General features: G+C 37.4%; 1 protein-coding gene across 4 annotated transcripts in view; it reads right to left on the reverse strand.

Annotated features, from left to right (window-relative positions):
• Positions 1 to 22,342, reverse strand: part of LOC107755614 (serine/threonine-protein kinase N1-like) — a 35,302-nt gene extending 12,960 nt beyond the window's left edge. For 3 of the 4 annotated variants that reach the window (XM_016572504.1, XM_016572505.1, XM_016572503.1), the window contains exons 1-8: positions 12,022 to 12,247; positions 6,549 to 6,846; positions 6,207 to 6,352; positions 5,555 to 5,675; positions 2,704 to 2,849; positions 2,363 to 2,576; positions 919 to 1,104; positions 41 to 150 (exon numbers count right to left, since the gene is read on the reverse strand). In XM_016572504.1, coding sequence (XP_016427990.1) covers positions 41 to 150; positions 919 to 1,104; positions 2,363 to 2,576; positions 2,704 to 2,849; positions 5,555 to 5,675; positions 6,207 to 6,352; positions 6,549 to 6,846; positions 12,022 to 12,096 — 1,296 coding nt within the window. In that variant the 5' untranslated portion in view covers positions 12,097 to 12,247. Of the gene's footprint in view, positions 1 to 40; positions 151 to 918; positions 1,105 to 2,362; positions 2,577 to 2,703; positions 2,850 to 5,554; positions 5,676 to 6,206; positions 6,353 to 6,548; positions 6,847 to 12,021; positions 12,248 to 21,821 lie in introns of those variants that run through there. The other variant, XM_016572506.1, reaches the window with a different exon arrangement.
• Between the last annotated feature and the right edge of the window lie 5,083 nt (positions 22,343 to 27,425).

Here is a 27,425-nt window from a genome sequence, read left to right on the forward strand (position 1 = left end):
TGTGTGTGTGTGTGTGTGTGTGTGTGTGTGTGTTACTCACTCTCTCCAGCTCCAGAGTGAAGGTCTGATCCCACGTCTGTTCACCAACACTCCTCCAGCACGTCTGTCCCACCACACAGTTCTCCAGCTTCAACACGGCGCTCATCTCCGCTAAACACACGCGAAAAACACACCAGACGGTCACTTACTGTCGCTAAATACATCCATCAACAAAACACTCTACTTACAATACTTTAAAAGGCTTATGGAAAAATAATCATCTTTTTGTGCACTTTGGACATGAGTTTGAGGCTATGTGACACACTGAATTTCAAAACTTTAAACTAGTAAATTCAGAAGATAAAAACTGCAAAAATTACTTCGCTTTATAAATATAAATATTTAGATGGAACATCTGAGAGCTCATTAACATATGACCGCCCACATCTCAAACTTTTGGAATAATTAGTTGTTGTTTTTTTTTAAAGAAATCTCTTCTGCTCAAGAAGGCTTCATTAATTTGATCAAAAAAATACAGTAACAAAGTGAAATAATATTACAACTTAAAATAACTTTTTTCTGTGTTATATGTTAACGTGATCAAAGCTGAATTTTCAGCATCATTACTCCAGTCTTCAGCGTCACATGATCCTTCAGAAATCATTCTAATATGCTGATTTGCTGCTCAAGAAACATTTCTGATTGAAAACAGTTGAATATTTTTGTGGAAGCTGTGACATTTTATTTTTCAGGATTCATAGTTGAATGAAAATTCAAAAGAACAGCATTTATGTGAAATAGAAATCTATTGTAACATTATAAATGCCTTTACTGTCACTTTTGATTAATTGAATGCATCCTTGGTTAATAGAAGTATTAATTTCTTTAAAAAAATAAACCAAACACTGGAACTGCATCGGAACTGCACAGGACACTCACAGGACAGCTCTTCGCTCTTGCTGGGAATCTTCAGGCTGAAGCTGCTGTTTCTGCTGCTCAGAGAGAGTTTGAAGGGTCGGCCGTCTCCAGGACTGAAGTGAGGCAATACCACCGGAGACGCGCGACTGCGGCCCGGGACGACCTCCAACAAGCCCACACACCCCAGCAGACGCACCTGCAGTGTCCCTGAGCGGGACAGGCACATCACACGGTCAGCATGAGGACGCCGCATTCGACATGACATTTACATTACAGTTATTTAGGTGATGGCTCTCTAAAACATGTGAAATAAAAACACAATCATATTTCACCCAAAAAAAAAATAAAAAATCTTGCATTTAAAAACACAAAACAAAACAAGAAGCCTCTTTTAGGACCATTAGGAGCCCTTTTTTTTTTGCATTGTGAAATTTTATCCCCATTACATACATTTTTCACCATTACGAATAATTATAATACTACCATTAAGTATAAATACTTTCATGTGTTCATCAGTATTATAGTCTGTTTTATTATAGCTATTTTTTTTTTTGCCACTGCAGTCATGAAACAGTGAATTTTTCACATTACAGTAATTACAATTGAGTAAAATGTGTTTAATTAAATAATATAAATAAAAAGCTAATTAAATATATAATAATGGTTTAATATTTTATTCATTTCTATTAATAATGCAATTTATGATTAAATTAATTTCATTTATACAAATATTTTGTAATAATATTTTATAATATATTATTATTAGTGTTTTTACCACTGCAGTCATGAATGAATTACTCCTTTACTATCATAAAGTAAATTTTGTGTAGATTTGTTTTTATATAGTTTTTAAAGCAAACAATTGTTTTTCTTTCTTTTGATGTTTACAATATCCTAATATCGTAATCAACTGAGATTTTCACATTACTGTATTAGAATTAGGCTTAAAGGGTTACTCCAGCCCAAAATGAAAATTTTGTCATTAATCACTTACCCTCATGTCGTTCCAAACCCGTAAAAGCTTAGTTCGTCTTCGGAACACAATTTAAGATATTTTGGATGAAAACCGGGAGGCTTGTTGTGACTGTCCCATTGACTGCCAAGTAAATAACCTTGTGGCGCGGCTGACACAGAACAACGTACGCTATTTGCATCCAGCGGATATTCTCCAAAATGGCGCTACGCTGACGTAGAGGAGACAAAAGTGTTCTTGTCGCTTCATTAAATTCAGATTGAACCACTGATGGCAGATGGACTATTCTGACGATGTCTTTCATACTTTTCTGGACCATGACAGTGTAATTTACTTGGCAGTCAATGGGTATTTACATGAATAATTTCATTAAAATTCATATTTTATGATTAAATTTTTTTTTATGTATTTAAAATTTTGTATTTATATATATATATTTTTTAAAAATTCGTTGTTGTGGACAGGTTCTTGACTCTCATGTTAGTGATGTACCGGTGAGCGGCGAGGGTTTGCTGAGGGTGCTGTACTGATTGTGGACGTAGGGGGCGCTGTGACGGGAGCTGAAGGCCGAAGACGACGCCAACACTAACTCCTCCTTAATCAGACACACTTTTGGATGATCTTCCGGTAGACTGACCAAACGCTGCTCTAACGACACTCGCAGAAGATCCAAGCGCTGGGACGCTTCGCTGAGACGAGACTGAGCCTAGAACACAAACAAAACCTTCACCCTCATTCCTCAGATCCAAACAAATGCCAGCTTCTGTGTGTAATCTGTGTCAGCTTTTGTTTCTCCTAAGGTATTTGAGGAGGTGCATGTGTGTTTCTCACACCTCAGCGATGGCCTTCTTGTCCTGTGCTTTTCCAGCTCCCAGAAGTCTCAGCATGTTTTTGGCGCCCTCGGCCATGGCATGTTCAACACGGTAATGATGCCAGAGCTCCTCGATACGGAGCTCCACCCCACACAGATCCGGCTTACCTGCAGAGACACACACACACATGCATTAGATCCTGCTGGGTGATGCTATTAATAGAAACACACTATCACAAGACCGCCGTCACTGAGTGAAAATCTGTAATGAGCCTGTGTTTGATTTATGATTGTAATTAGGAATATTTAACAACTGATACAACTTTAAATGAAAACCAGAAATGTTGCTGTGGCAACTAATTGAAATAAAATACATTTAAGTTGAAGAACAAAACTGACTACAACTGGAAATGAAAGTAACTGAAATAAAACTTTAAAAAAGACATTAAAATAATCAAAAACACACAACAAAATTACTAAAACTTACACTAAAATTAAAATAAACATTATTTGACAATAAATAAAATAAAAAGTAAACCTATTTTATTTCAGTTAGTAGTCACAGGAACATTTCTGATTTTCATTTAGTTTAAGTTGAAGAATTAAAATGTGTAAAACTGTAAACTAAAATGAAACTCAAATAAAACATTAAAAATAAACTAAATCTAAGATTAAGTTAAAAATAAGAAACTAAAACCTAAACTAAGATTAAAATAAAAACAGTATATATATATATATATAAATAAAAACAAAATAATATTTAAATCGAAATATTAATAAATACAATAATAGGAAATTAACAATACTGAAATAACACTAAGTTAGACATGGACCTCCTAAAAAACCCTCCACCTGACAGAAACAGCAGCTGAAGAACAGACCCTTTCACACACTCACAAACCTGCAGGATATATACAGAATGGCAAACTGCTCATACTATATTCACAGTATGCACTAAGTATGCCATGCACAGAATATATGGAGTACCAATATAAATGACTACAGCTGCCAAAAAGTGCAGTATACAGCCAGAGAGCAGTGCAAGAAATGCAATGCACTTGACCTGACTTTCCATTTCTAAAATGACGAATTAGAAATGACGTGAACCGTGATTTCTAGCACTTTAGCTCTTAAAATCAACATTATGATGAATCGAACTGACAGGACAAGATCTTTCTCTAACCTTAAACAAAACTCTGGAAGAGCAGAATTATCACCAAATGAAACAAAAACAGATGTTATGGATCAACAAGAATTATCAAGTGAAACTGCAGCTCCCGCTGATGGAGAGACCCATCCTCAAATCCCCTCACAGGATGTCAAACGTCATTCCCCGAGCGGCCCGGCAATGGACGCTGATGGCCGAAGGGTGGAGCGGCATTAATAAATCTATTCTTAACCAGCCGCTGCCGTCCAGCCCCAGGACACATGAGACTTCAGCGCCGAAACACGCCATTAGTGTCCATTAGAGCCGCACGCTTCAGCTCTGTCCATTTCCTCCCTCCAGCTCTCATCTTTCTGTTTACATCTCACGTCTTTCTTTAAATCTGACTCTTTTACTCTCTATCAATGAAGGCATTGAGAAATAACTTCATTAAGGGATAGTACATCCAAACATTTTCACACAGCTCTTTTCTATACAACAGCCAAAAAATGTCACACTCCAAAAAGCATCTACTGGTACTAAAAGTACCAGTCCATACAACTTGTGCACTATATTATAAGTCTTCTGAAGTCATTGTGTGAGAAACAGACTCAAACTTAACTCATTATTGACTGAAAGTCTTCCTTTATGCCAAAATTCTGGATTTGCATTTGCAAAACGTTTGGTGTTGTTGCAGGCAAATGCCATTGGTTTGCAAAGATTGACGGTGAATAGTGAATTAAATTTGGGTCTGTTCCTCACACAAGTTTAAAAGAACTGTCATTGTATAGTAAAGATGAGTTTAAATGTTCTTAATTTCTCCTTTTGTGTTCGTCTAAACAGACAAACAGCAGTTTGGAAAGACAGACAGTCATTTGTCACTTGCCAGAATTAGACTGTTTGACGAGATGACAGCAGACTGGTTTGCAAAACATATGGATTCGTGTCCTCACCATTTATGCAATATTACACTGAATGCAAATCATTTTAGTAGCCTTATATCACAATAGCACTGTTGAGTGAACCTGGGCTGCAGTATGGACAAGACTAATTAGACCATCAGTCGTGGCCTAATGGATAGAGGGTCGGATTTGTAACCCGAAGGTCACGAGTTCGAGTCTCAGGTCCGGCAGGGATTGACGGTGGGGGGAGTGAATAACCAGTACTCTCCCCACCTTCAATACCACGTCTAAGGTGAAACCCTTGAGCAACCCTAACGCTCCGGGTGTGTGTGCATTTGGATGGTTTAAATGCAGAGCACAAATTCCGAGTATGGGTCACCATACTTGGCCACATGTCACTTCACTTTCACTTCACTTCACTTTCACTTTCAGCTTCCGGCTTCGCTACTGTTCGGACGTTCTTGCTTACTGCTCTGCGCTTTGCTCCCTATTTCTGTACTTTTCTTTGATTTTTCTAAGATTTTTACTTCAGCAGATCAGCACAGTGCTCAAACAACATATTTTTGGCACAAACACTAAAACAAAAAACTCTCTGGGAAAATAAACTTGCCTTGCCTTGCCTTGCCTTGCCTTGCCTTGCCTAATGCTGAAGAAGTCTGACTATGTGAAATGAGACTCCCTCCAGAGAGGCAAACAGAGGGATGTTATGTTAAGGGATCTTTACACTGCGTTTAAGCCATTAAAGAGATCTATGATCATGATAAGCTGCTAAACTCTTATTTGTCGGAGTGAGACTGACAGAACACGTCTGTAGCGGTGAGACATACCCTGAATGTCGTCTGTCTGTTCGGTGGCCTGCATGGCTTTACGGATCTGCATACGGATGATGTCAATCTTCGTCTTACTGTCCTGCAGCATCTGCTGAGCTGACTGAAGCAGTTTTTTATCCTGGAGCACAGAAAGATGGATAGATGGAGACATCAAGGTAAAATGTCAGATAGATAGATAGACATCCAGACAGATACTGTAGACAGTCAGATAGACATCCAGACTTCCAGATAGACAGTCAGATGGATAGACATCCAGATAGATAATCAGATGGAAAGACAGACAGTCAGTCAGAGCGATAGATAGATAGATAGATAGATAGATAGATGATAGATAGATAATAGATAGATAGATAGATAGACATATAGATAATCTGATAGAAAGACAGACATGTAGACAGACAGTCAGATAGACAGACTTCTAGACAGATAAGACAGTCAGATGGATAGACATCCAAACAGACAGTCAGTCAGACAGACAGACAGATATAGACATTCAGACAGGTAGTCATATAAACATTCAGATAGACACCCAGATAGATAATCAGATTGATAGACAGACAGACAGTCATATATAGTTAGACAGTCAGATATAAACCGTCAGAGAGAGAGACAATCAGATAGATAGATATATACAGTAGACAGTCAGTACCTTGGTAACCCCATTGGCATAGATGGGGATCATGTTCTCTGCCCCCTGTTTGACCTTCAGTTCGATGTTGAGTTGTCGCTCCAGAGCCTTAATCCTGTCCTGATTGGCTGAGGAGCGACCTGGCGTTCCAAGAGACTGAAGGTCATCTGCGGGTCAAAGACAGGGTCAAACATTCATCTAGGGCCACGGTCTAACAGGATTATGAGGACTGTAACTATATAGACAACAAATCACAATTTTCAAAATTGTCACAAAAATCATCAAATGACAATTTTATCACAAATTTACATTAAACTAATTTATTACATGTATAAAGATAAGATAATAATGATGACCCCTGACCTTTGCTGTCATCGTGACCCTTGACTACGATGTGGGCGTCCAGCTCTTGCAGCTGAGCGTGGAGCGAGTCCAGTTTGCGGCTGGAGCTGCGTAACTGGCTCTCCACCTGCTGGGCATTGCGTTTGTCAGTGGTGGCCCGTCGCAGGTTCTCCGCACCCGCTTTTATCTTCAGCTCCTTCCGGATCTCCCTCCGGATCCTCTCTCGCTGCTCATCCAACCGCTGCTGCACGCAGGAGTCTGAGAAATCAGAGTTCTGGTCCAGTCCCAGCTGCTCCAGGACGGAAAAACCATCCGAATCCTAGGAGAAACAGGAGGGGTCATGGCAGGCTGAGGTTATGTATGACAGAATGATAAATAGATAGAATGATAGACAGACAGAAAAAAATTGAGACAGATAGTGACAGACAGATAGAATAATGGATAGATTGATAGATAGAAAGATCCACAGAGACAGATACAATGATAGATAGCTAGATAGACAGACAAAACAATAGACAGAGACAAACTAAGACAGGTAGATAAAATGATAGATTGATAGACAGAGAATAATAGACAGATAGAATGATGCATAGAGACAGACAGAAAGAAAGACGGATAAAACAGACAAGAATGATAGAATGATGGACAGACAGAAAGAAAGAGTATGGCTGTAACACACTCATCAATAGGACTAACTCTGTAAGGGACAAATTTACTACAATAGTTCAGGGAAAAAAATAGGCATAAAAATAATCTACCTTGGTTCAATGACAATTTATGGAAGCTGATGAAGAACAGGGACTCAGCATTAAAGATGGCTGACGATAATGTTATTTTTACACATGCGAGAACAGCAGAGTTAGCAGCTGAAAAGCTAAATGTTGCTATGGAAAGTTTTACACAGTGGTTAGAGCAATCGTGTCTTAACTTGAACACTGGTAAAACAAAAGGGATGTTTTTTTCTAAAATGTGTGTTCTTCCAATGCAGATATTTTTATAAATGGTAAAAACATAGAAATTGTTACTCAGCTTAATTATCTTGGTTTAACGCTGGATCCAAATCTTAGTTTTAAAAAACATGTAAAGAAATTGGTGAGGACTATAAGTTTCATAAACAGACCTTAAAAGCTCTAGACAAAAAGCCTAACCAATACCACCACTGTAGGGTTTTGGAGAAATACAAATTTTTGAGCTTTGATAATTTTAGACTTTTCTCAAATTTGTGCATGGTATATAAATTTTTTAATGGTTTAGCCCCTTCTATACTTCGTGATTTTGTGCATTTTCGCTCTACAGTCTCTGTAAGATCTACTAGATCATCATCTACTAGTGATTGTGTTGTTCCTTTTCGTCATTCTGCCTTTGGGTTATCATCTTTCTCAGTGAAAGCTATTATTCACTGGAACACTCTACCAGAAGACATAAGGATGTGCACATCTATTGACATGTTTAAATTAAAACTAAAATATTATTTAAAAGCAACTCAAATCTGTAAACACTGATATAGTTGTGGCTTAACTGAACGTTATTTTTACTGTTCGTTTTTGGCTCTGATGGGATGTGTATAAGTATTACTGTATTGTATGTGTTTGTTATTTTGTTCTTATGTCTATCTGTGATTATGATTACCTGCCAAGGGACCGCGGATGAAAACTAGCCATTGGCTAAATTCGGTACAATGCATAAAATGGAAACATTTATGTTAAAATTGTACATGGTCCCTTTTCAAATAAAGTTTAATAAAAAAAAAAAAGAATGAGACGTAGATTGACTGATTTATAGATTGATATAAGGATAGACAGACAGAAAGAGTGAGAGAGATGGTACATAGAATGATGGACAGATAGAACGACAGAACAACAGAGAATGATAGACAGAACAAATGACAGAAACAGAGACGGAAGATAGAGAGATAGACAGATCAATAGACATACAGACAGACAGATACTCAGGTTAAATCTGCAGTTGATGAAACATCAATGAAAGAACATGGAAGTACAGTAAATATGTGTAGTTTCTGTAATCTGAATTTCCATCCAATTATAGCAATGATGGTTTCAAAGAAATGACTTTGAAAGAAAAGTGGAAGTATCAGTTATGCCTGTGAGTATCTAGTTTACTTGCTTTTTGAGTTCCTCAATAAATAAATAAATAAACACTCTGAAAATCCATGTATTAATGACACAGATCTTGCAGACTCACTGCAGCAGTAAACATAACACTGTTTCCTGGTGGATTGATACAAACCAGTGCACATTGATTTCAAAAGACCGAAACGAAGAGTGTGATGTCTGAGACTGAGACTCTTAACAGATCCGGGGTCAGTGACGGTGCTCTGCTGTACATTGATTCAATACGACTATAAATAACTCCCTCACAGCGGGACATAAACACACCACCTGCTCTTAGACCAAACACACTGACATCTCAAACCTCCAACGACAGTCCAGACCAGTGTATTTCAGAAGAGAAATCAAATATTAAACTTGGGAATGTCACTCATTAGATCAAGTGTCTGTATCTGCAGTGATTTTGATGCTTTTTAGTGCAAGGAGTGAGGGAACTCTTATTGCAAAAGAGCACACAAAAATTGTTAAATATATATATATATATACACACGTTTTTATGTTTACAAAAGGGCTAGTCTCTGTTGCTCACCAAGGCTGCATACAGTAAAAACAGTGAAATATTATTAGAATTTAAAATAACTGTTTTCAATATGAACATATGTTAAAAAGTAATTTATTGCTGTGATCAAAGCTGAATTTCCAGCTTCATTACTCCAGTCTTCAGTGTCACATGATCGTTTAGAAATCATTCTAAAATGCTGATTTGCTGCTCAAGAAACATTTCTGATTATTATTAATGTTGGAAACATTACAATGTAATGCATTCTTGCTGAATAAAAGTTTTTGACTTTAAAATATATTAAACCAGTTTTTACTTTTTACATTCATACAGCACTTTATACAATACAAATTACTTAAAAGCAGCTTTACAGTAAAATTAATCACAAAAAGTTTTAGCAAGCAATAATTTCTTCAATAACTTCAAGTACAACAAGGCTTTCCAGAGGATCTAATACAGTTTCAGTGAAATGAAGTGCTTTTAAATTGGTCTTTGCAGCTGTAATTGAAACTACTGTTGTAGTCTTTGTTAGCGATCAGTAATGAGTCAGCAGTGGTGTGAGGAGAATCAAAGGGCAGCTCTGCGGTTCAGCGCTCATGCAGAGGAAGTCAACAACATCAAGAGAAACCTTATCATCATGGATAGTGTCGACCCGCATACAGAAGTTCTCTTTTGCGTTTTGTTTTCGTTGGCCAATACGGACACAAGAGACAGAGAATCGCACAGACTGAGCTGAACTGTAATCAAACATCACCCAGTTGAAATATAACACACTTGTACAGTTCACACAGCCATTTAAAGACTAAACACACGTCTGGCGGTGTAAATAGAGCAGGTACCAGACTCAAGACACCGCAGAAACATTCAGCCGCGTTATATTTCAGCTGACGACACACATGAACATTGTGACTCAATAAGGAAGTTCTGCCATGAGCAGCTCACTTACAAAACACACAGGAAAAGTCACTTCAGTACGTTCAACACACACATAAAACATGTAGGGAAGAAAAAACGCTCTTTAATCTCTTTAAAATCTCAATAGTTCCTTAAGTTCAGTGGAGTTTTGCTTAAGTCTCCTGCTTCTCGAATGTTTCTTCTTTCAAAAAGACACAATTAATCTCACATTTATCTCAGAAAAGATCTCAATGTCTAAAATTAGCCAAGATCTCAAAGTCTGCCATCAAAAGTCAGAGATCATTCCTGATCTATTGCTAATGATCTATCAGATCATGTTTCTAATGCAAAAAAAATGTATCTTCATGCTTTGACATTTCTCCTCCTCTGCAACAACTTTCCTTTCCTCTCATGTCATCAATCCATCTTATTCATCAGCCACCTTCACACAGAGACACGTTCAGCATCCAACCATTTATTCAGAAAAAGACAATCAAGTCCTGGCCTAATTTTATCGTTATATCCTGTTTCACCCAGAAACACGTCATATTACGGAAGTCGAATGTCTTGTGAACACCACTAAGCTCTGAGCAGCATTAGTTTCACTACAAACACAGCTCAGAAACATCAGAAACGCAAAATCACAACAGCTATGAACCACAATCATAATGATCTTCAGCTCACAAAGGTTAAGTTCAGGCCTTAAAGGCATAATTACGCCAAAAATGTCAATACTGTCATCATTAATCCATCCTCGTGTTGTTTCAAACCTTTTAGACTTAAAGGGGTCATATGATGCTGCTAAAAAGAACATTATTTTGTGTATTTGGTGTAATGAATTGTTTATGCGGTTTAAAGTTAAAAAACACATTATTTTCCACATACTGTACATTATTGTTTCTCCTCTATGCCCGCCTTGCCGGCATTGTAGTCTACTCTACCAGGATCAGGAAACAGCGGAGGCGGGCGGCTTGAGTGAGGAACGGCCGGGGGCTTGAGAACGGCGCGGCCGGCGGATTTGACGAAGGAGTGTCCGGAGGGCTTGCGGCAACCACATGTGACGACACCGGGCTGGACGTTTTAGGAGGGCGTGGCTGACTCTTAACTTTTATAAAGAATATCTCTTTGGATTTGAGACTTTATTCTTTGCAACTTTACAGATCTTCTTTATGCACCAAGAGCTTGTAACACTCCAAAGAGAAAGGAAAAATTGAAATCGCATCATATGACCCCTTTAAGTATAGAAGATATTCAAATAAATGCCTGAGTGTTTTTTTTTAAATTCAATGGAGCCCAATAACTTTAACTAAAAAAATTAATAATTTTTTTATGTTAATTGAAATAAAATAAATGAAATCTATTTTAAGTTAGTTTGCTAAGGCAACAATTTTCATTTATTTCTAAGACTGAAATAAATGTCAATAAAAACAGTGATACCTTACAATTAGGTCCCATTAGTTAGCATTGCTTAATGCATTAACAATGAGCAATAGATTTCTTAAAATATTTGTTAACCTTTGGTAACTTCAGTTGATAAAAATACAACTATTAGTTCATATTAGCTCAGGTACATTAAATAATATAAACAGATACAACTTTTGATTTTAGTAAATGTTGAAATCTACTACGATTTCACATCACCTGACAGCAAAAGATTAATAATTGCTTTAAAAGTATTTTTCAATGTTAGTTAACTAATGTTAACAAATGGAAGTCTTACCATAAAAAAATTGAAATATTTAAAATAATAATAAAGAATAAGTAACAACAACACAACAACGTTCCAAAAACTTTAAAATTAAAACTGAAAATCTAAAAATATAACTCAACTATTAATACTACTACAATAGTATAATAAAATATACTAAAGTAACTCCAATGCTCTTTAAAATATCTTCTTTTATGTTCCACAGAAAAACTAAATTCATACAGGTTTGGAACGACTTGAGTCGAGCAGGTTTTGAGCTCCTACCACATGTTCGGCCTCCGCTGGGCTGGAGGGAAACTCCTCCAGCGAACAATCTCCCGCATCTCCTTCACTGTCCATCACCTCCTCTCCTCTCCCGTTCTCCTCAGATCAAACACGGTTCTGTCTGTTATTAGAGCCACTGACACCATATACTGCGATGGCTTCCGCTCACAGAGAACGACAGCAACAGCTTCCTGTTAATCTCTACATGACACACAAGAGACAATTGCTGTTTGCACAGGAACACACACACACACACACACGGGCACGTGGATGGTTCGCTTTTGAAATCTCTCGACCAACTTCCTGCTCAGAGACGAGCTCTACAGCTTGGCACCATTACATGTCTGTGTGTTTGAATACACAGTATGACATTTGCGAACTCTTGTGACTGTTCTGAACCAAAGAGGAAACGAAACCATTCAAACAAAAACACTCACAAGTGCATAATACAAGCACACTGCCTTAAATTCACTGCAACTGAAATACCGTTTCTAGAATAAAGAACATAATGAATAATGATCCCAAAGTCAATCCAAGATGTAGATGAGTTTATTTCTTCATCAGATTTGTAGAAATGTAGCATTATATCACTTGCTCAGCAATGGATTCTCTGCAGTGAATGGGTGCCGCCAGAATGAGAGTCCAAACAGCTGATAAAAACATCACAATAATACACAAGTAATCCACACCACCCCAGTCCATCAGTTAATGTCTTGTGAAGTGAAAAACTTTGTAAGAAACAAATCCATCATTAAGATGCTTTTAACTTTGTTACAAATATGAGTCAAAATACAAGTATCCATAAAATTGCTTCCACCAGTGAAAAAGTCAATCTCCTTAGGAGATAAATACACAGATTAAGGACTGTTTAAGCAAAAACAGCTCTAAACAAATATGTTGTGGATTTTGATGTGAGAGGAAAACAGGGAATGGAGTTTTTCACTGAAGGAAGTGTTAGTATGGATAATGGACTCATATTTTTAAGCAACGGTTTGAAGTTAAAAATGCCTTAATGATGAATTTGTTTCTTACAAACATGCAGCTTTTGGCTTCACAAGACATTAATTAATGTACTGGGGTGGTGTGGATTACTTGTGGATTATTGTAATGTTTTTATCAGCTGTTTGGACTCTCATTCTGACGGCACCCATTCACTGCAGAGGATCCATTGCTGAGCAAGTGATGCTACATTTCTCCAAATCTAATGAAGAAACAAACTCATCTACATCTAGAATAGTCTGAGGGCGAGTACATTTTCAGCAAATATTCATTTTTGGGAGAAATGTTCCTTTAATGTGTGTGGTTATCCATATAAAGGCACAGGACTTGTGGTCTCTACTGTCTTCATATGGTTCTTTCTGCAACATCTAGTGACGCAAAACAGAGAAGTGAGTTATTATTGTATCAAGCTACTCTAAAGAAAGAGATCTATGTTCTGAATATAAACATTATCTAATTTATGATCAGCACTTTAATGTCATGCATCTTTCATCTCAGGTCCAAATTTGACCAGGTTAAACTGAGGGACTACATTCCAAAATGACACTGGAAACCTTCCCGTGATGCTTCACAGGGTCTGTAAGGCTCCACCCATGAGGCCCCACCCACAAATCAGACTGACAGCGTAACACTCAGGTATTCCAGCCGGGAACGTTTCCCAGAAGCCATCTGACAGCTGTATTTACAGACAACATTACACAGGAACCGAACAACACGAGTTCATATATCTGAAAAACAGCCGGAGCGAAGCAAAGCCACTGAGGTACACGGACGAGTTTTTAAAAAGAAACATTTGTATGTAGAATTTAACACTTTCACACAAATTTACTGTATTTTTTAACTGTTTCTGCAACTGTAAAACTAAAAAATTGGAGGTAAACAATAGAAAATGATTACAGAACTACAGTTAACCCAAAATTGAGCTTTGATATCTGAGTGGAAAGATTGGAGTAAAATAAAGCAATGACTTAGCAGCCACCAAGTGTTAGGAACCACACAAATCACCCTAGCAACTACCTACCAATGTCTTAAAAACTATCTTTAACAAATAATAAAATAGCATTTAGGGGACAAAAACATTAGGAAAAAATTTTAAACCTTAGACCTAGAAACTGCCTAGCTACCACCAAGAACACCCTAGTGACTGCCTAGCAACCACATTGTAATGCCCTAGCAACCTCCTAGAACACCCTAGCAACCACAAGAAAGCCCTATCAACTTCTCAGAACATCCTGCCAACAACCTAGCAATGCCTCAGCACCACCTAAACACACACCCATAGCAACGCAAACAAACACAAAATTCAATTAATTTCATGGGACCATAGACCTAGCAACTGCCTAGCAACCACCAAGAAGACCCTAGCAAATGCCTAAGGCCTAGCAACTGCCAAGAGACCAACAAGAACACCCTAGTGACTGCCTAAGCCCTAGCAACTGCCTAGCTACCACCAAGAACACCTTAGAAACCACCAAGAACACCCTAGCAACTGCCTAAGTCCTAGCAACTGCCTAACTACCACCAAGAACACCCTAGCGACTGCCTAAGCCCTAGCAACTGCCTAGCTACCACCAAGAACACCCTAGCAACTGCCTAAGCCATAGTGAAAGCCTAGCTACTGTCAAGAACACCCTAGTGACCACCAAGAACACCCTAACGACTGCCTAAGCCCTAGCAACTGCCTAGCTACCACCAAGAACACCCTAGCAACTGCCTAAGCCATAGTGAAAGCCTAGCTACTGTCAAGAACACCCTAGTGACCACCAAGAACACCCTAACGACTGCCTAAGCCCTAGCAACTGCCTAGCTACCACCAAGAACACCCTAGCAACTGCCTAAGCCATAGCGAAAGCCTAGCTACTGCCAAGAACACCCTAGTGACCACCAAGAACACCCTAGCGACTGCCTAAGCCCTAGCAACTGCCTAACAACCACCAAGAACACCCCAGCAACTGCCTAGCAACCACAACAAAGCCCTAGCAACTACTCAGAACATCCTATCAACCAACTAGCCATGCCTTAACACCACGTAAACACACCCATAGCAACAGCATATCAACGCAAACACAATGCTCCAGGTAATAAAATGAAACCCCAGAAACAAGCTCCAAATATCATGTTTGTTTTACTGTTTATTACAGCGTGTATCGTGGGTTTTGTGCGAAGAAGATCAGATTTCAAGAGATCTGAATGATTGCTAGTCCACACGTCTCACTGAGTGAAAACTACACCTGAGTCTCTAAACATCTCACAACTGATCAATGAAAGACGCGTGTGGACGAGAGAAACTAAACACAGTCAGTGAGAGAGAGAGAGAGAGAGAGAGAGAGAGAGAGACAGGAAGTCATTAGTGAGGGTTGAGTGGACTGATCCATTTCTCTTAGTGATTTTGGCAGAAACAACGAGCAACTTAAATGTAATAAAAACTGAATTAGCAGAAGGACTCTTGCTTCTGAGAAAGACAAAAATCCTATGAACGGATCTCAGAAAACCAACCAAATCACGCTAAATATACCTCAACACTAATCAGTGCACTTCAAAAGCACTTCTTACACCAGCAGTGTGTATTGTCAGTCTTTTAAAAAAGTAAATTAAATTAAATTAAAATAAAATAAAATAGTGCAGCACTCAATCATTCATCATTTATCATTCAGGTGTTTACAATTCTTGTATAACTCTGTTTTTGTTTTACATATTATTACTTTTTTTTTTTTACAGTGTAACATACTGTACTATACTGTTATGCCATCTACTATTTGTATTATTGTTTATATATATATATATATATATATAACCAAGAAATGAGCTACAAATATCAGATAATGTGCTTAAGTTTAGCATGATTCTTCAGACCTTTTAATTCATGTCAATGTGAAACGCAAATGCATTTTACTTCCATATTTCAGAACAAAACCATATATTTACTGAAAAACAGACAAGACTTGATTTGAATCGATTCAATGGTGAAACATCTCTATCTGAGCTGGTTGAACAAAATAAAAATTAAAAGATGAACATGTATTTTTTTCTGATGAATCAATAACACTATCAATACAATTTTAATAAAGTCCATTTTGAGTTCACCTTTGAACATTTAAGATCTAAACTCTGCTGGAAGCTTCAGTGAAGTCTCGTTCTGACACGGATCATCAGTGTTCAGAAAGCAATCAGACACAATCATGACTGTCTGTGAAATCACACGGACATTTCAGATGAAACTCTGCTGCACACAGATGTATTATTCAGAGTCACATTAAGACTTCAGAATGAATAATGTGTGTGCGGCCGCCGTCTGCATCTGCATTCATACATGCATGCGTCTGAAGGTTTTAGCTCTTTCTTCACGTTTTTGGCAGATTAATTATAATTATTAGTAACTCAACTGATGAGAGACTGCAGGTCTAAGAATTATACAACAATTATAAAAATGTAGTTTAAAATCATTTTAGAGTATAGCCAGTGGTCGAATTGGATGGGGATGGTGGGGTGGGAGGTCCTGTGATTACAAATGATTACAAAATTTGTCTAATTTTTAAACATTTTTTATTTAACAAAAAATAAGCTTTTTTTTAAAAGGAATTATGGTTTATGAGCTGTTTTTCATGCCAAAAGTTAAAATTTTTATTTCTTTTTATGCATTTATTTTTTGGGGGGACATTTGGTCCTCATAATATAGGCAGCATAAACCAATACACACACACACGCATGTACACAATCTATGTGTGTCTGTGTACCAAATGAACTAAATCATTGGTCTCTAATTCAATTCCTGGAGGGCCACAGCTCTGCACAGTTTAGCTCCAACCCTAATCAAACACACCTGATCCAGCTAATTAAACTCTTCAGGATTACTAGAAACTTCCAAGCAGGTGCCCGTTCTTCGTATGTAGCTAACTCAGTTAGCTGGATTTGATTGTTGATGATTTGGCATGATCTTGGATTGTTTGGTTCTTCAGAGCTCATCCTGGATCCAGCCATACTAATCATCAACAGCAGATGCGTTCGAAGAACCGAATTAACCAGATCCTGATTAGCGCGATGATATCATCTTGGATGTGACATTTCATCTCGGATGTAATAAGCGACGTAAGAACGGGCCCCTGGTGTGAGTTGGAGCTAAACTATGCAGAGCTGTGGCCCTCCAGGAATTGAGTTTGAGACCACTGACCTAAATGATGACCTTTTTGTGCGATATTGACAAATAATTTTTGTGTGATATTGACAAATTATAATATTTAACAAAATATAAAAATTTTTTGGGGGGGATTTGTCGATGACGATAATTAATATTTTACTGAGTGTGTTTTTGTGCTGGTTTAGGCTTGTCATGAATAAATAAATATGACACTAAAAACGCCAGTAGGTGGCGGCAAGTGTCTGTTTTAATGAATGATTCATTGAATCCTTCAATCAAACAATTATTTTAAAATGGGGCTAAATAGGGTCTATAAAAAGCAGCACAACACCTCAAATATGTTAAAAACTGAACATATTTGCAGATTAATAGCTAATATTTTCACTTTATGCGTCTCGTTTGCTGAATTCCTTCCTCATATTATTCTTGAGGATGTCTTGCAAAAGCGCTGTAAACATTAAACCAAAGACTCAAAAATAGCCAGTGAGTAAAGCTTTCCTAGCTTATTTTGTTGAGCTTGAGCTCTTTGTAGAAAGTTAAGGAATCTGTGAATAAAAAAGGAGGGCAGACAGAAGCTATGTAGCGAAATAAACTTGTGCAAAATTTAATGCATACCATTTTTATGTGCCGTTTAAGTTTTTATGCACATCTTGGCATTTCCATCCAGCATCTTACCCCAAAACGTGCATAAAAATACATGGATAGAAACATAGCTAGTGCTATGCGTTCATCCTGAAGCAGTCGAAACAAACTTAGGTGGTGCAGCATCTGACATCATTTCCTGTATGTACAGGGTATATCCTGCTGTTATTAAGATTCTATGGATTAGGGTTCTAACCATAATAACGGATCACTCACTGAAAGACTGTATGTACAGTGGGTACGGAAAGTATTCAGACCCCCTTAAATTTTTCACTCTTTGTTATATTGCAGCCATTTGCTAAAATCATTTAAGTTAATTTTTTTTCCTCATTAATGTGACTTTGTCAGGATTTACTGCAGTACAGAAAGGGATATTAATTCACTGAATTCTATTAAAAGAAAAGCTGATTACATTTACATAATCTCTGACCCAGATCATGATGAATATTTGCTTTAAATGATGCTTTTACTTTGTCATTCGTTGTCACTATCGAGATTATTTTAAAGGGATTGTTCACCCAAAAAGTACAATTCTGTCATTTACTCGCCAAATGTTGATGACTATTAATTTTGTGGAACACTAAAGGAAATGTTTTCTTCATATTCAAACTTAAGCCGAACCTGGACACATGTCTTGTGCACATAAGTCATATTGACTACTGTTATGACACTTTTAAGGTGCTTGTTTATCATGTTAAGAGCTTGACAGTTGCCAGCCCAGCCACCATCCACTTTTTGCTCGATTAGAAAAACAACAGCGTGAAGGGGTTTGTTCAAACTGAGGGGTTTGTTCATATATCATTCGCAGTGTTTTATAACATTTTGTTCCTAAAACATGGTGAAAATGCTTTGTTTTGTCTGATTTATAGCATAACAATAGAAATCCAAAATATCCTCAGTAAAAACATTTTATTGTAATATGTCAACAAAATGAAACAAGAATTTTGAACCTGGCTTTGTCCAATGTTCAGATTTATTAAAATGAATGCATATTTAATTAATGCCTCATTTGCATACACTGTAAAAAATAAGTGTAATTTTAACTGTAAAATTTTGTAAAAACGTTACGGAAAAAAACTGTTAATAGGTTAACAGTAAGTTCCCGTACTATATACAGGGAAAAACTGTAAAATATCTAACCAGACATTTCATGTAATTTTACAGTAACTTACAGGTTTTTGGCCTGTTACTTATTTTGTAAAAACTACAGAATTTTTTTTTACAGTGTAGTTAAACATAACATTTCAGAAATGCTGTCTTATACTGTGATTGATCAGTTGGGGAAGTATGATATCTATTATATTTTTTATCCTATTCACCTGTAATGTCTTGCCTTAAAAAGCAGGAGTCTAAAAGTCTACTTTATCAATTGGCATCAACACTAAACTAGGGTGAGGATGCAGAGGAGGAAATTTGCATCAAGCTTTCATGCGCAAATCTACAACATTGGTTTCCGAATGAGGTGGTCAAAATGTGCTCAAGTGTTGTCAAAACATCACTGTCTCTCATTACGTTTCGATGGCGCTCATGCTTCTCTTGTAATGTAAACAGATGGTGAATTTCACCACAAGGGCCCTTCAAGCCATCGAAGATGTTTCTCTCCAATCACGATGGACAGAAAGCTCATAACGGGCGCGCTCGCATTACCAGCGGTGACACTCACTGAGCCTGAGGGCATTAGGGCTGATTTCTGCTCTCCTCGCAGAAGAAAAACATTTGGACAATTGTTTTAGCAAACGACCCACAGCAGGTTATTGATTTTGTGCAATGAGCTTTAATGCATCTAATGGGCTGCAAAAGCAGGGGGTGAAGAGGGACACGGCCAGGCTAAAAGGATCATGGGGCGGATCTTTCTCCAGTGAGCGGGCCAGTTATATAAACACCTCACAGATAAATCTCACTGGCAGAAACATACCAAACAAGTACACAAAAGCAGACGTGGTTGCAAGCAATGTGTCATTTAACTAAACCTTCCTGTCGTGTTGGTCAATTTGACCCACATTCGATTTAATTGCTTGCAAATTGGTAAACTATTAATTTCTTCTAAAAATGCTGTTACTTTCTCATTCAGGGTCATAAATGCACATGCAAAATTTTAACAAATAGATGTGTTTCGGAAAGTCTTTTGGTACAAATTTTGATGATCTGTGTGCAAATAGTCACTACAAGTAGTCAATAAAAACATAAAGTACGTGTTTTTATTTTGTATCTGTGCAGCTGATTTTAAACAAAAATATCCAGGCCGAATTGACCCACAACACAAAGGGTGTAAGAGTTCAAATGTCTCATATTTTAGCCTGTTTTTATACGAATCTTTAGTTTTTCTCTTAATGTCGATTTTTGGCAAATTGCACAGAAACCAGAGGGGGTCTTCTGGGAAACCAGATTTTCAACACAACAGGAGGTTAAGCTACTGCTCAATAGCGCCTCTTGTGGCTACACTTGAAAAAAAACATGTACCTGCATTTTAAATTGCACTCAAAATGCAACCAACACAAAATAACAAGTATAGCTAAATGCATTTGCAGTCATCTTGAATAGAATGTGTTTTCTATCTCTGACCATCAGTTCAGTTTAACATTTGTGCTGAAACATTAAAAACGAGTCTAAACCCTTACTGGTAGACATACCGTACTGACAGAGAACAGCTGAGCCAGCCAGCTGATACAGTTTCTCGTCTACGGTACAGCAAGATGGGCTCAGAAAAAGCTGTTTAATTTTTAATTCTTCCCTGGACGAAGCTGAAACATCAATGTCGCAGGGCCCTGATTTTCTGTTGCATTTAGCAGTAAGCCTCACACTACTTGGGTTCCTCTTTCAATGTGCATCTGTGGGATTTTTAGACTTGTTTTGTGATCCACCAACTATTGACATTATGAAACTATTATAATTCAGGGATTCTCATTCTAGAGGCCATTTAATTTAACAACAAAAATGCTTATGGCCCTATAAACAAGAACGCCAATATAAAAACATCAATAACTGTGGTCCATTTTCCTTGAATTGAAGGACTGCAAATTGTAAATGTGTGCATCTATCTACTACAGGTTTATTATTATTTAGAGTGCAATAGCATATAAATGACCTCATGTATACAAATAATTAAACTCCAATTTTGATTTCATGATGTCTGTAAATTTCAAGAAACAATTTATTTTCCTCATCTGATCACACCCTAATGGTTCATATTTGGGGCTTGCATAATGGAGCCTGATGACCACAACAACAGACAGTCCAACATCAAACAAGTGTTCTGCAAAACACCAGGGAGAAACCAATTCAATTATTGCCAGATATTCTCCTGAAACTTCTAAGACATGCTGGCAGACCATCATTGTTACAGTTACATTTACAGGAATCATGTAAACAAGACTGAAACAGCTGCTGGCCGCTGACCACACTGTGTACCAGCACTTCAAAGGACAAACCTGCTGTAGAACAAAGATTACGAAAAGAGCAATTCTAGGTAATTTACCCTACATTACGCCAGCAACAAGATTACACTGCAGTCCAAATGCTAAATAAGAGAAATAGTTTTCACAGAGCTCATTATAATCAGAAAACTGTAGTAAATCCTCAAAAAGGGTGACTGAGGGCAAATGAGAGTTCACCTAACGTCCACCTGCTTCTGTTTACTCCTTTTTACAGTCTATAATCCAACGAGAACACTAAAGGTCCGTTCACACAAAGAACAAAAAACATATTAGCGTTCACACTAACGCACGATAACGTTCTGTTTATTATAAGCGCACTGCAGTTTTGTCTTTTGCCGCTTTGCAAAACAAACCAACCCTATCGCTGAGTAAAAAAGTGCGATAAATAACCCAGTCTTCGCTACCTGTACTAAGGTAGTAAGAGACAGAAGAATATGTTCATTCTATCTGTTTAGTATCAATTTACAGAAGTATTCAAGTAGCTTTAAAGACAGCGCGCACTCACACAGAGACTAATAAAGAATAGATTATGTGAAGTGCATTAGAGCATCGCGGCTCATTCACAGGAGCGACAGATGGTCTAAACTTACACGCATGGAGCCGGTTTTGTTGATGGCCATCTCAGGTGACAGGGAGCGGAGATGCCGATGCTTCTCACCTGAGCAGCTTCAGTTTCACTCTAACGACGCATCATAACGGCAGTGGGGCGTTAAATAGGCTACCCGATACGGCGATGAAGCAGATGCTTTGCTCGGTCATAAAGATCAAATCCAAGGGGCCATTTCTGCGAAAATGCGTGTCGTGAACTCCCTTGATAAAGCAGAGGAATTAGTTTTATTTGTCGCCCAGTTTAGGCTGAATCGCGTGCATGAATGTAGGCTATAGCATAATGAATAAAGGGAAAGTGCTTTCCCTGCGTCTGGGACAGATATGCATCCCTGGTACACCGAAGTCCAAAATCAGACCCTAAAGTGCATCTCCGGACGATCAAATCCAAATCGACTGAACGATCCCGGTCCGGTTCACTGCTAAGAGAGGTTCATCAGGAGGGTCCTGCCGCCGTCATTCTGTGATGAGACTAAAGCACGCGCAGACAGTAGGCTACCGTCACCCGGCGATCTCGAGCTCCGGTGGTGGCACGCGCCCTGGCGCTCGACCAGCCGCCTGCGCGCAGCGGCGCGTTGTCATGTGATGGACGTGTGTCTGCTGTAGAACATCGCGCTTTCGTTTTCACTTTAATCGTTTTACAACACGAGTTGAGCTTTATGCGAAGTGAAATTCACATCGATGCTCTAGGAATATAAACCCCCCGACAATTAATTAAATAACAGTTATAGAGAACTATGAAATCGGCTAGAGTCCTTACCAGGTCAAGAAAATATGATCATATTACCCCAATTTTACAGTCTCTGCACTGGCTACCTATTAAGTTCCGTATCAGTTACAAAATATTTTTCTTTCTTTGCCTGCACATTTGGGCTGCATTATGCAAATATTTCCACATAGTGAGGTAGATATGTGGGGGCGTGTTAGAACGAGCCGTTTTAGGGGGGCGTGGCAGAGTCTTAACTTTGATAAAGAATATCTCTTTGGTTTTGAGACTTTAGTCTTTGCAACTTCAGGGATCTTATCTATGCACAATCAGCTTGTAACACTCCAAAGAGAAAGGAAAACTTGAAATCACATCATATGACCCCTTTAATCGTTTTACAACACGAGTTGAGCTTTATACGAAGTGAAATTCACATCGATGCTCTAGGAATATAAACCCCCCGACAATTAATTAAATAACAGTTACAGAGAACTATGAAATCGCATTGCAATTACCCTGATAGCACACGTACATCACGGAGACGTCTATTTGCCGTCTGCATTTACATCTGCGAGACGTAGGCCTATTTTTTTTTTTTTTGAGTGTTTGCTCATATGCAGGACGTTTCCTATCAGATGTCAAATAGATGTCTATTAGATGTCTTTATGATGTTTAGGATTTAGAATTTATGTAAAACTGACATTTTAAAGATGCCTGTCAGATGGTTGTACACAGCAGATGCTTTCCAGATCAAAACGATCTTTAACAGACATCTTGCAGACATATGTGTGCTATCTGGGTAATATCCCGGCAAACACACAATGTCCCCTTAACGTTATAGTACATTATTAGGCCTATATATAGTGTTTTATTTTTGTAACTTTTAATTTTGCAAAAAGTGAGTTGTCGAGTAATCTAGATTTTAGAGTCAGTTATAGGCCTGAATGTCCCATTTCTGCTATTGCATTCAATTCAATTCAATTCAATTCAAGTTTATTTGTATAGCGCTTTTCACGATCTACAATATTTCTACAATATTTAGTGGTAGCTTATCAGTGGTGACTGTCAGTTAATGTACATATGGCAGAAATGTATGGAAAAATCAAGTAAAGACGTAATCAATTAAAGACGTAATCAAACAGACGATGAACACTATTAACAGCAATTATTATATGATGCAATCAAACTTATAGCAAAATGTGGTAGTTCTGTAAGTTGTTTCAGGGTTGGCATCATCTGAAGTCCTCTGAGGGGTTGGCATCATCAAGTCCTAATGCATCATTTGTATTATCAACGTGAATGTTAAAATCTCCGACAATTAGCGCTTTATCAACAGTAACCAATAGGTCTGAGAGGAAATCTGCAAATTCTTTTAGGAAATCTGTATACTGGTGGTCTATACACAGTAGCCAGAGCAAGAGATACGATAGATTTCTTTTGCATATCTGACAGTGTAACATTAAGCATATTGCATGGGTTTTTATTTATTTATTTTTTTTTATATACAGCAACTCCCTGTAACCAGCGAGCTGTAACGGTATTATTCTGCAAATTAATCCATAATTAGAGCAGCTATGACATGTTACACGCAAACGCTGTTAATCTACACACTGAATAAGCGTTCACTTATGGGTTCTAGTTGGAAAATGCGCCCCCGTGTGGATCATATTGACACCGTCGTCGTAAAAAATTTTTTAAAAGGAGGTTTAAAATACCCGCACCTGGAAGCCCGTTTCCGCCACTGAATAAAAAAAAAAATGTAATTGCGACTTTTTATCTCACAATTCTGACTTTTTTTTCTCAAAATTGCGAGTTTATATCTCGCAATTCTCACGCAATTGCGAGAAAAAAAGTCAGAATTGCGAGATAAAAAGTCGCAATAACCTTTTTTCTATTATTATTCCGTGGCGGAAAAGGGCTTTAATTACTACCAGTAAAGGTGACTTTATAATTTTTTTTTTCAAACACTAATCACATCTTCAAAATAGAGAGAACGACACAATCACATCTTCAAAATATAGAGAAGGTTTCTATGTAATTTAATATTATTTCCCTGCTGAAAAAATACAATAGACACCATCACAAAATTTGTAATGGTTTACTGGTTATAATGGGACATTGGTTTTAATGGAAACCTATGGGTTTCTACTGGTAATTTGTTGCCTTCTATTGGTGGCTTGTTAAAACCACTAAAAATGCAATATGTCCCAAAACACACTACAGAAAACAATTTTTTAATGGTTAAAAGTTGGTGGTTTGTAATGTTTGTAATCATATTTGTAGTGGAAACCATTACAATTTCTGTGATGGTTTCTATTGTTTTTTTTTCTTCCAGCAGGGTTGCGTGCATGAATTATATTTATTAGCACATAATACGTCAAAATAAGCATTATTTTATGAGTCAGATTTAAAACTGACAGTTTAAAACTGATTTTAAAAAATAAATGAAAAATCGGTAGCTCAACTGAAACTCGAATAGCCTATCCAACACATTGTGTAAAAAATGTAGCTATAATTCTAATAATAACTAAGCATAAATGTTAATACATCTGTTTAAAACATTAAATAGGATAATAACCATATAAAATACATCAAACATGACTGAGTGAATAATTAGCATGAAGCGCAGTGATTGGTTAACCGTTTTAGTGCTTTACGCGCGGGCTTGTAATTACACGGTAAAGCGAGAACTGTCTGACTTACTGAAAGTAGATTTTTTTTTCTTTCCCCAAATGCGGTATTAATGACCATAGTAAAGTTAGTTCAAATTGTAGCATTGTAACCATCACACCAGCCAGCAAAGTCAAGACGTTCGAGAAAGGTAGGCTAATTCCCAGCTAACAAAAAAAGGTCCCCAGGACGTCCCCTAAATAGCCTCTGCGAACGTCCCCCGGACGTCAGCGTGTAGGGTCCCCTTTTACGTCGCTAGCTTAGCTGTGGCACAAACTACAGGCTAGAAATAGCGTAAATCTCTTATGATTGTTAGAAATAGATATGTTTTATTAGTTATAGGAAGTATTTAGCCTGTAAACTGATGTAGTAGCCAAATATCACAGCAACTATGGTCATGACACACGACGGACTTGATAGTAAAGAGGCCAAGATGGGGGGAAAACACTAAACCTTTAACAATGATAGTTATTACAGAACGAGTGGTTTCACTGTATCTACTTTTGAGTAGTATGCTTGATGAATGACTACTGTACTCATTTGCAGTCAGGACACAGATAGATGGTGCTGGAGGACAAAAAGAGAGCACAGTACGAAAAGATGACATGGAGGTGAGTAAAATATTATAATAATGTAGATCAGGCCTACTCATCCAAACGTTCAGCCTTCACCAATGCCAAACATATCAAACATCAAATCTCAAAACTTCCTGAAATATATCTTTTAAATAAATAAATAAAATGTATATTGAAATATATATTTCGTGAAATAATGACGTTTTATTCTGTCTTCTAAAGTAATCAACTCTGCAGCTAATTACTTGACAATAAATTATAGTGTAGCATATGTATGTGTACATGGTTCCACTTTTCCTATGACCTTCATTTTTTAATCCTTAATTAAATGTTTAAAATACTACAATAAATATGTTAAGGAAATAAATCTTAAATATGTGGTTGTATCTAATTCATCTGTCATCATTGCACTTATGATAATTTAATAGAGAAAAAAGGAAACTACAGTACAACCATTTCCTATAATCAACATTTAACACACCAATACAACATGGTACAGTTGTCCCCGGTAATTGTTTACATCTTCATAAATAAATAATTATAAAATAAAATAAAATTAAGGAATATTAAGGAAAGGAAAAAAATAAATTTACCTCAGAAAACAGTTACCTCAGAAAGTACATTTAACTGGTGGCTACATAATATATTCATAAATATAATATCATGTAAATATATATAGTATAATGGTTGAACAAATTGGTTTGTCTTAAGAAACCAACAACATATCATTTTTTATGATGCATCATCTGTAGATGGCGCTACTGCAACAGGTCTAGTCAATACCCAAAAAACTTAAAGTTTCTAAAAGTGAAGACAATATACATTAACAAAAATGAACAAAAGCTAAGAAATTAGAAAATGAACAACAGAAAGTGCTGTAGAAAATATAACAGCAATATTAATTATTTTAATACTAATAGTAATTCTTGTCAACAGGCACACACTCTGACCCCTCCATCAGACACTGTATATCTAACTGTATAAAAATACACCCTCCACAGCATTTCAAGAAAAGCAGATTGATGGCATTGCCAACAAACCGCTCATTTACTAAAGCTTTCTGTCTTTAGTAGAGTAGAGAACATACTCTCCCTCAACCACCTTTTCCCCCCTCATGTGTCTTTTAGACACCTCCTTTATTGTAGTTGCCATGACATCATCAGTAACCCATTGAAACAAGAAGGACCCAGGAAATGAGGTAATGGTTCAGGAATGTCGGGAGAGAAGAGTCCCCCACAGCTGAAAGAGAATGGCAAACAGAGCAGCTCTGTCTGAAGCCATGCATGAGGTCAACAGTCCTTAGACAACAACAAAACATTACCCTTAACCCAACAGAATGGATGATCTCTATACCTATGCAATCTATATCTATGTAAAAGTCTCTATTAACCTGATAATATATAGTTGCCATTAAAACAGAGACAAACAGAAAGTTAAGTCTGCTGGGTTTCCATCACCCTGCTTTTATGCACATTTTGAAGTATCGCATCAGAATCGAGTGATGGAAACGCTGAATTTCGAATAAAAATGCCTTAATTCGCAAAAAAGTTTTTACGCTCGCTTGAGGTGGTTTTTGACTTGTGCGAAAAAAGGTTGATGCGAATAATGGGAGATGGAAATGCATTTTGCGAATAAAT

The sequence above is a fragment of the Sinocyclocheilus rhinocerous genome, unplaced genomic scaffold (assembly GCF_001515625.1).
Source record: "Sinocyclocheilus rhinocerous isolate Xijiao unplaced genomic scaffold, SAMN03320098_v1.1 scaffold802, whole genome shotgun sequence".
In the NCBI taxonomy this organism is placed as follows: Eukaryota; Metazoa; Chordata; class Actinopteri; order Cypriniformes; family Cyprinidae; genus Sinocyclocheilus; species Sinocyclocheilus rhinocerous.